General features: G+C 35.8%; 1 protein-coding gene across 1 annotated transcript; it reads left to right on the top strand.

Annotated features, from left to right (window-relative positions):
* Positions 1-854: 854 nt before the first annotated feature.
* On the top strand, positions 855-10,724 carry LOC113779605 (ABC transporter B family member 10-like). The gene is made up of 12 exons (XM_027325249.1): positions 855-1,336; positions 1,752-1,806; positions 1,928-2,103; positions 4,030-4,230; positions 4,699-4,958; positions 5,778-6,318; positions 6,751-7,130; positions 7,699-8,138; positions 8,587-8,828; positions 8,911-9,158; positions 9,357-9,769; positions 10,073-10,724. Exons 1-12 carry the CDS (start codon positions 1,058-1,060, stop codon positions 10,621-10,623), a joined length of 3,786 nt encoding a protein of 1,261 aa, XP_027181050.1. The 5' UTR covers positions 855-1,057; the 3' UTR covers positions 10,624-10,724.

Genomic DNA, 10,724 nt, shown 5'->3' on the forward strand with positions numbered 1-10,724 from the left:
GTTGTCTGGCTTGACTTACTCGTTTTTAGTAGTATTTAGAAGCAAAATGGCAATCCCCAGCTTCTCCAAAAACAAACGCAATTACAATAATGACTAAGGGCATGTGTTTATCTCCAAAAAAATGTGTTGTCACATAAAATAAATAAGTACATGCTGTCTAATTTAAGATTATGCCACGAAAATGCTCGACCATATATATAAAGATCTGCTGAGTGTTACTCTTGATGAAAATTATAGAGAGTAATTCACTCGAGTCGAAAAATTCAACCGACTTATTGTTATTTTGTTTTTTATAGTCCGTGAAAAATTATTTGAGTAGAATTAATAGCTGTGAGAAATTCATTTACGGCTTTGTTTGGAAAAAGAATTTGACAAAGGATTTGAAATGCGCCCAATCATTATAGTTGTTTGAATTGTTTAAGAAGCATTTAAAATTATAATTTACTAATAATTTAAATACATTTTAAACATTAGAATAATTACTAGTAATATATAAATCCAAATGCTTCTAAATAAATAAGCAACCAAAGAAATTTGAAAAGATTTCAAATCGTTACTCAAATCCCTCAATTCAAATGCAGTCCTGAATAATTTTTGGATTTGGTCTCAAATTAAGAGGCGATCATCAGTTGCAAGCCAGCATTAATCACTATGAGGTAACCAAGAGTCAAATTCTCCCAACACTCGTCCCCAAAATCTCAAGAGAAGCGGCTGACAATTCTTTCCTGCTGCCAGTGTCTGGTTGTTGAATCACCATAATATCACTAGTAGTATTATATTTCTGTGTCATCAGCTTCGCAGTATATTTACCTCCTCTCTCTCTCTTCCCTCCTTAAAAACCCATCAACTTTGTTGGTTCGTCTTCTCTAAAGGACTCTTCCTCAGCATTGAGGCCAGGCCATGAGTTTTACCCCTCGAAACCTCACTTTTAACTACCCTTTTTCACAGACAAAGAAAACTCTTCTTTGGCTTCCCACGTCTTGCTTTTCACACATATAAAGTCCAAAACTTGACACATACAGCCCTTTTCTTGAAATTTGTTTTTGTGAGCCAAAAAATGAGTAATGAGCAGCAAGGTTCATTTTCCGGCAATGAGGATTCCAAAGAAGAGATGAAGAACGAGGAACAAGAAAGGAAGAAACCCCGGAAAATTCCGCTGATCAAACTGTTTAAGTTTGCCGATGCTTACGACTATTTTTTGATGTTCGTGGGAGCAATTGGTGCTTGTGTACATGGGGCTTCGGTGCCCGTTTTCTTTATTTTCTTTGGAAAAATGATAGATATCATTGGTTTGGCTTATCTTTTTCCTGCTGAAGCATCTCATAAAGTTGGCAAGGTATGAAAGGTTCACAAAATTTCTACTTGCACACTTGGAATTAAAGTTGGCATTTTCCAAAAAACAAAAAAAAAAAAATCTTTTTTTTTGGACAAGTTTTTTTAATTTCCTATCCAAGAATAGTGGTTCCCGAAACCCCAGTTGCAGTTTTTACTATATTTTGGGAGTAAATTTATGTTAGACGGTTTTGAGCGCCATTTTTGCTTAATGTAATTCTGGTATACCTGCATCTCCTTATTAATTCAAAGCCAGAACTTTTTGGAGCCCTCTTTTTTTATTTATTTATGGAAATAACAATTAAAAAACAAATTACAACCATGTGAAGAAGGGAATTGACATGATTTTTTAAACTTTTTTTTAATGTATGTTTTCTCGTAAATTTATTAATTAAGATTGGTTTCAACTTGTTCTGCAGTATTCCTTGGATTTTGTATACCTTAGTGTGGTTATACTATTTTCATCATGGACAGGTACATTTTTATTTACCACTAGTACTTTTACTGCAATAGGCTTGATAAATTTTGCCTTGGAAATTATACAGTTTAAAAAAAGATGCTAAAAACCTAAAATCATTTCTCTTTTGATATTCAGAGGTGGCTTGTTGGATGCATACTGGAGAAAGACAAGCAGCAAAAATGAGAATGGCATATTTAAGGGCTATGCTGAATCAAGACATTAGTCTTTTTGACACTGAAGCTTCAACTGGTGAAGTTATTTCAGCAATTACTAGTGACATTATTGTTGTTCAAGATGCTATTTCTGAGAAGGTGAGAATTAAATTTTTTTTTTCTTCTCAATCAAATTAAATACCAATTCAATAAAGTTTGCCACTGCTCACCACATTTATTTTTAAAGGAAATGTCAATGCTGCCCTGCACTGTAATTGTATTTTCTGATATATTCTGAAAAGGGATGTTTAATTTTATATTATTTTTATGCTACCAGCTGGTCAACTAAAATGGTGGCTGGCATGAAAGAGAATTCATGAGAGAAAATTTATTGCAACTGTTTTGACATTTATTTGGTTCTAAACACAAGTTTGATTAGCCTTTTTAATTTATGTTGATTCCCTTTTTGAGGTTTGGCATTGGTTTTTTTTTTTTTTTTTTTTAACACAATTGGAAGGGATTCAAGCCAAATGTCTTTGTTATGCAGATTCATTTTTTTTTCCAAATCAAAATAGAAGGCTTTTTTTTTATAAAAAAAAAAAAAACTTTCCTTTGTTGCCATTGGACTCATCACCCTTCTATTTGGAGTTTGTACATTTTAATTTAGGCAATTTGAAACCGTTCCATTAGGATCCTCCATGTTCCTCAATTCTTGAATATGCTTCAAGTGTAACCTAAAATGATTAAGAGATCTAATTACCAATTAGTACGAGTTATGGCATTCAACTTTTCATTTCGGGTTAATTATGTTTACTGTCCCTAAAATTTGTGATAATTACAAATATCTCTCTCTAAGTTTTAGAAAAATTTTAATTACATCATTCTATTGTAAAAATTTTCAATTATCATGCCTTATCCTCTAAACAGTGATCGCACAAGTATTGATGATAAACAAAATATAAACTATACTTAATGTTTGTTTTGTTTCTTTAGTATATATTTTAACCCCCTCTTCTAAGGCACAATGCCAAATTTGGTTTCAAAGAAAAAAGGATGAATTTGCTAAATTTATACCACATATTCAAACAGTTATTCGAAGAAATCGGATTGAGTAATTTTATTTTTTTTTTAAAAAATTAAAGATCAAATAAGTTGACATTTCATTTCAAATCAATTTGAGGCCAGGTAAAAAGATCACCCTGGCCCATGGTTCTTAAGTTGGGCCGTTAAGTACACTGAGCTATGAGGGCCCACAATCAATGTCCCTGAATAAATTAATGGTGTTCTTCCAATTTCATTATTCTATTGGGTTGGGCAGCTGAAGTTTAAGTACATGTCAAGGAATGCACATGGTCATCATCAATTCCATTCCCAAAAGAATTTATGAGAAAAAAATGGGTAGCCCAAAGAATGGGGTAGTTTAGCCTTTAACATGAAACCCACAGTGGTCCAACTGTGTGCACTTCTTTAGGAAGTGTGTACAATTCATTGAATAAAATTTACTCCTATTATGCCATTATCCAAAAATAGTTGCAGTATTTGTGTTTGTTTTCTACTTTTTGATATGGGCTTTAATTGTGGATGTAGTGGTTCGATTTTGAATATATCGCCTTTAATTTGTTTAAAAAACTGAGTCTATACGATCTTTTTTTTAAGAGAAAAATAAAGTTGAAGTAGAAAATTTACAAGAAAATAAAGTTGAAGTGACAAATTTTAATTAATTTTAAATCTATACATTTACGAGAAAATAAAGTTCGATTTGAAGTCCATACATTTTTTTAATTAGTTTTAATTTTTAAAAAAATTTAACACCTGAACTACTTTTCTTTTTAATGAGTGGCCACTCATTAGACCCTTACACTAAAAACCATTATTTGTCATTTTTGCTTTCCTCTTGCATTAAAAGAAAACCCGCATGAATTAGATAAAAATAGGCTAAAAATACTTTTTTTTGAATCATTTTTGCTCCTGCATTAATGATTAACCCATCATTAGCTTGCCTGAAATTGAAAGATTACTTGTACCTGAACTTTGAAACCCTAACGGCTACTTTTGGCGGGTTTGTTCAAATGGATGGTGTTGCAGGTAGGAAACTTCATGCATTATATAAGCCGTTTCTTCGCGGGATTTGCAATTGGGTTCATCAGGGTATGGCAGATCAGTCTTGTGACGCTCTCCATTGTTCCATTGATTGCTCTTGCTGGCGGTGTCTATGCCTATGTGGCAACTGGGCTTATTGCCAGGGTGCGCAAATCCTACGTTAAAGCTGGTGAAATCGCCGAGGAGGTCGTTTTTTTCTCCTAACCTATAGCTATTCCTGTGCATGAATTTACTTTTTGATACTAAAATTAGGACCCAAATGAGCTTTAAAGCAAATACTGGAAGTTTCTGGTGGAAATCGGAGAAGATGATAAGATCCCATTTCAGGTAGAGAAAAAAAAAACTGTTAGTGGAGTTGAAAGAAAAGTCAGGATCAAACATTTCATATGATATTGAAATATATAAGACCGATCACGTACTGCAAGTGGTTACCAAAGTTTTAATGGCTTAGTGCTATTGGTATTGGGATACCACTCAGTCTACCTGATGGTTAGCCTAAATTGTCGAGAATGATCAGTAGATGTTTAACAAAATTCCTGAATAATAATGGATTGATGACGTTTTTTTATTTGCTTTTATCTTTGGTTGGAAAATTGTACCTTACCTCCTATAAGGAAGTGGTGACTGATTGATCTGTTGTATCTATGGTTGCAGGTGATTGCAAATGTGAGGACTGTTCAAGCGTTTGCAGGAGAAGATAAAGCAGTGAAATCTTATAGAGGAGCACTGTTGAACACTTACACTTATGGACGGAAAGCTGGACTAGCCAAGGGCTTGGGACTGGGCACTTTGCACTGTGTGCTTTTCCTGTCATGGTCGTTGTTAGTTTGGTTCACTAGCATTGTAGTTCACAAGAATATTGCTAATGGAGGAGACTCTTTCACCACTATGCTCAATGTGGTTATTGCTGGCCTGTAAGTTCTCTCTCTCTCTCTCTGTGAATAAATAAATTGAAGCCACACAATTAAGTATAATATAATTCTTTAAATGACATGATGCTGTGGGTACTTTTGTCTTAGTCTCCAACGTAGACAGATAATAAGGCATTGGAGCGCATAAAATTGATCACATACCACATTGGGTGAAGGCTGGGATCTTTTCATTCTTTATTTGTTTTTCCTCTCTTACACTTCATGATAAGTCAAAAATATTTTTATCATAATAAAAAAATAACTTGTAGTGTATACTAGTAGAAATTCCTTCTTTCTAATTTTCTTGCCAAATGTCTATATGAGACTTTAGCACAGTTTACTGTTGATTTAACTTGTAAAGTAAAGACACTGCTAACTTGCCAAAGAATTTGAATTCTTGTGGTGCTACCCTGTTCTGGTAACAGAAAGAATGCATATGAATTTCCTTTTTCTGGACCTCCATAAGTTTTCATTATTCTGTTGCATTATCAGTGTACTAAAATCAAGTTGCTCCGATGCTTGAAGAGTTATAGAATCCATTTCTGGTTCTCATATCAAGTGTTGCAGAGGCATGAAATCATAATCTGCTAAGAGAGATTTCTTTTAACTTCTTGGTGGCTTATGACAGTTTTTAATATTTTATTGCTACTCTAGACAACTATGCTGTAGAAAATTTAATGTAATGGTAATTGTCTTGTCTGGTATAGTTTATCTAACCTAAATGTCTTGCTGCAATTTGCTTAAATAGTTCTGGTAATCCTACATTACTGGATGGTAACCAGCATAAGAAAGTACCATTATTTAGCTTTTGGTTCAACTCAGGTCACTGGGGCAAGCAGCACCAGATATTACAGCATTTATCCGGGCTAAGTCAGCTGCATATCCCATTTTTGAGATGATTGAAAGAAACACTGTCACCAATACCAGCTCCAAGAATGGAAGGAAACTGGACAAAGTAGATGGACACATCCAATTCAAGGATGTGTCTTTTAGTTATCCATCTCGTCCAGATGTTCTGATCTTTGACAAGCTCTGTCTCGATATTCCTTCTGGAAAGATTGTAGCACTTGTTGGAGGCAGTGGATCAGGGAAGAGCACAGTTGTATCATTAATTGAACGCTTCTATGATCCCCTCTCTGGACAAATACTATTAGATGGATCTGATATCAAGGATCTAGATCTGAAGTGGCTTAGGAAGCAAATTGGGTTGGTAAATCAAGAGCCTGCCCTCTTTGCTACAACAATCAGGGAAAACATTCTCTATGGCAAAGGTGATGCTACCCTTGAGGAAATAACGCGTGCTGTAAAACTTTCAGAGGCAATGACCTTCATCAATAACCTTCCTGATAGACTTGAAACTCAGGTACTACAGTTGAATTGTTTTGGAAGCTAATGTTGCATACAAAAACACAAATTTCTGTAATACAAGACATGTTTAGATGCATCTTCTACTGGTCAAAGAGCTAATTTATGTAGTGGATGCCTTTTAACAGGCTTTCCATGAACAGAACTATTGACTATCTTTACGATAGCAGGACATAACTGAGCCCAAAAGATGACTAGTGAAGTTTTTAGGCCCTTATGATTTGTCTTGCATTCTTTCCGTGGCAGAAGGCATAGTTTTTGTCTTCTAACAGGCACTTCAAATATGACAATCTCCTCAAGAGAAATTGCATGTGTAAGTAAAGAAAGATAGTTTGAAAGAAGATTCATAAATCATGAAAGCTCCACGTATGAAGCACAACCATATATTGGTTGCCGTTTTCAGAAGCAGTAACTTCATACTTGCTAACAGGTAGGTGAGAGAGGAGTACAATTATCTGGTGGGCAGAAACAAAGGATTGCAATTTCACGTGCAATAGTGAAGAACCCTTCAGTACTTTTATTGGATGAAGCTACTAGCGCACTTGATGCCGAATCAGAGAAGAGTGTGCAGGAGGCTCTTGACCGTGTGATGGTCGGACGAACAACTGTGGTAGTGGCTCATCGTCTTTCTACCATAAGAAATGCTGATATTATAGCTGTTGTTCAAAATAGCAGAATAGTAGAAACTGGAAGCCATGAAGAGCTTATTTCAAAACCAAATGGGGCATATGCATCTCTTGTTCAACTCCAGGAAGCATCTTCCTTGCTTCGCCTACCTTCACATGGAGCTCACCTGGGGCGACCTCTGAGGTAACAGTATTTCATGCTATGCTGTTTCTGGTTCTCCAAGTAAATTTTTAACCATTAGCCTAGCTGTGGTGCGGATTTTCCTCTTATCGTTACATGCATTTCTATTTACCAAGTGTTAAGTAAATTAGTTGGATCATGCTATTATCTTGTCCTGGTAGTTAAGAATAGTTGTTTTTGTGTTACTTCTTCAGACAGTTTCAATGAAATGAGTCTCTGTTTTAATTAATTAACTCTTTATAAATCAAATGCCCCAAATAGGATATGAACCTTGAACTAGTCGCCCTACCACTTTGCTACTGAGCTTCTACAACACCATCACATGTTTTTGTTGCATGCAAATGCTTTGCTATCACTCTTCCTAGACCAAAAACTAAGATATATATATATGTTTGAGTTCTTTTGCTTGGCAAATTGGCTTCCTGGAATTTCCTTTGGTTTAGAACTACTCAACTATAGATTGAGTTTCTTCATTTGATCAATGCCTTTGATATTCCTGATAGATAACACATCATGCTGATCTCTGTACTGACCTTGTCTCTGTAATCTTTTCTTTATTTTTTTATTACAGCATTAGGTACTCACGTGAAGGTAGCATTAGGTATTCACGCGAATTATCCCGCACAACAACAAGAAGTCTTGGGGCAAGTTTTCGTTCTGATAAATCTATAAGCTGCATCGGTGCTGATGTACCAGATATTGTTGAATCACGTCATATTTCTTCAGGAAGACTATATTCCATGGTTAAACCTGACTGGATTTATGGATTTGTTGGCACTGTTTGTGCATTTATTTGCGGGGCTCAGATGCCTCTTTTTGCCCTTGGAGTAACTCAGGCTCTTGTATCTTACTATATGGATTGGGACACAACACGCCATGAAGTTAAGAAGATTGCTTTCCTCTTCTGTGGCGGTGCTGTAATAACTGTCATTTTTCATTCCATTACACATCTTTGTTTTGGAATCATGGGAGAGCGTTTGACTCTAAGAGTGCGAGAAAAAATGTTCTCTGGTAAGCATGAGACTCTGTATATTATCAGATGCAATTTTTTCTTCTTCTATTTATATTATGCTTTATCAGACTTGGATAATTTCATTAATGTTTAACTTAAATGTTCCATTTGACAGTTTATTGTTCAAGAAACATTTTTCTTAAAAAAAAAAGGGAAAACCAACTAGCTTCTAATGAAAGGATGACAAAGATAATGGTGATGCCATGACTCTGAATTTTGTGTTATTGCAAATCTGATTTGGTCCATAATGGGATAGTGTTAACTAGAATTCTTTTCAAAATTTCATTTTGGATATTGAAAGTGGTTGCTTCTGTTGTAATGACCAATTTGAGAAAAAATTCACCTTTTAGTGAATCAGTATAGGACATAGCAGCTATAACACGTTCACTCCTTGTGTTTTTCCTTTAGAGAGGAGAGAGATTGAGTCATTTGTCTGTCTGCTTACAGCTATTTTGAGAAATGAGATTGGATGGTTTGATGACATGGACAATACAAGTTCTATGCTAGCTTCACGGTTGGAGAGTGATGCAACTTTGCTACGAACTGTGGTGGTTGATCGCTCCACAATTCTCTTACAGAATGTAGGTTTGGCTGTCACGGCATTCATCATTGCTTTCATCTTGAACTGGAGGCTTACTCTTGTCGTCATGGCAACATATCCATTGATTGTTAGCGGCCACATCAGCGAGGTTGATGCTCCTTCCTCATTTTAGTACTAGTTATAGAAAATCCTATTATATCATTTCACGGGTTACTTTTCCTTTATTCCAGAAACTATTTATGAAAGGCTATGGTGGTGATTTGAACAAAGCCTACCTCAAAGCCAACATGCTTGCAGGCGAGGCAGTTAGCAACATCCGAACTGTTGCAGCATTCTGCTCTGAGGAGAAGGTGATTGATCTTTATGGTCATGAGTTGGTTGAACCTTCAAGGCGTTCATTTAGGCGTGGTCAGATTGCTGGGATTCTTTATGGAGTCTCTCAGTTTTTCATCTTTTCCTCCTATGCCCTTGCTTTATGGTATGTTGCTTGGTTAAATTTGCTAAAAGCTTCTCGGAATTTGATAAAAACAATCCTTCAACCAATAATAGATGCTAATATAGGAGATATAAGTATCTTTTAAATTTATACTTTTTGGGCACTAAATAAGAATGCTTTTGTTGTAAAATATACATTCTTAACACTTAGGGGTGCTTAGTCTTTCCAAATAATGTGCAGGTATGGTTCTGAATTGATGGGCAAGGGACTTGCAAGCTTTAAATCAGTAATGAAGTCATTTATGGTTTTGATTGTCACGGCCTTGGCCATGGGTGAGATTCTTGCTATGGCACCAGACCTACTTAAGGGAAATCAAATGGTGGCATCAGTAATTGAAGTTCTGGATCGGAGGACTGAGATTTTAGGTGATGTTGGAGAAGATGTAACAAAGATAGAGGGTATGATTGAGCTAAAGAATATCGATTTTAGTTATCCTTCAAGGCCAGATGTGTTAATTTTCAAGGATTTCAATCTGAGAGTATCCCCAGGCAGAAGTATGGCCTTAGTTGGGCAAAGTGGTTCTGGTAAAAGCTCTGTTCTTGCGCTCACACTGCGATTTTATGATCCTACATCTGGAAAAGTGATGATTGATGGTGAGTTCATTTTATGAAAAGTTTTATAACAGTCATTCTGGAAATATATGACTTCTAGTCCAACATGATATCCCAGTGGAAAAATATAAAGCTTAATGCTATACTGAGAAACAAGCTGTGGTTTTGCATTTTGAAGCCTAGAAAAGAACAGATGTTTTGTTCCAAAAAGTTTCTTTTTATTTCTTTATTAATTGCACAAGATCATACCATCTTATCTAGGAGAACTCAAAAATTTTTTGAATCAAAACAAGTCGAGAAGCAGCTATTCACATTTTGGGTTGCCATTCTCAATGAACTTTTCAGGCAAAGATGTCAAGAAAATAAGATTAAAGTCTCTCAGAAAGCACATTGGCCTGGTCCAACAAGAACCTGCTCTCTTTGCTACATCTATATATGAAAACATTGTATATGGTAAAGAGGGAGCCCCAGAAAGTGAAGTGATTGAAGCAGCAAAATTTGCCAATGCACATAGCTTTATCAGCGCACTTCCTGAAGGCTACTCAACCAAGGTTGGAGAGAGAGGGGTTCAGCTATCTGGAGGCCAGAAGCAAAGAGTGGCAATTGCTCGAGCTGTTCTGAAAAACCCTTCAATCCTTCTGTTGGATGAAGCCACCAGTGCCCTCGATGTCGAGTCAGAGAGGGTGGTACAAGCAGCTTTAGACAGGTTGATGAAGAATAGGACCACAGTAATGGTTGCTCATCGACTATCGACAATCAAGAATGCAGATCAAATCTCTGTTATACAAGATGGGAAAATAATAGAGCAAGGGACTCATTCTTCCCTCCTAGAGAACAAGGATGGACCATATTACAAGTTAATTAACTTACAGCGACACCAGCAGCAACAGCAATAGGAACTGATCATTACATGGTTTAGTTTCAAAGTTTTATGACCATTTTGATACTTTTCCTTTGCATCATATACTGTGACGGTATTGTATTTGATTATTTCTGT

The sequence above is a fragment of the Coffea eugenioides genome, chromosome 8 (genome assembly GCF_003713205.1).
Source record: "Coffea eugenioides isolate CCC68of chromosome 8, Ceug_1.0, whole genome shotgun sequence".
NCBI classification, from domain to species: Eukaryota; Viridiplantae; Streptophyta; class Magnoliopsida; order Gentianales; family Rubiaceae; genus Coffea; species Coffea eugenioides.

Coding starts and splice junctions, on each gene's coding strand:
- LOC113779605 (XM_027325249.1), top strand. CDS start 1,058: ATGAGTAATGAGCAGCAAGGTTCATTTTCCGGCAATGAGGATTCCAAA. Junction 6,319..6,750: donor CTGATAGACTTGAAACTCAG/GTACTACAGTTG, acceptor ACTTGCTAACAG/GTAGGTGAGAGAGGAGTACA. Junction 8,139..8,586: donor GCGAGAAAAAATGTTCTCTG/GTAAGCATGAGA, acceptor GTCTGCTTACAG/CTATTTTGAGAAATGAGATT.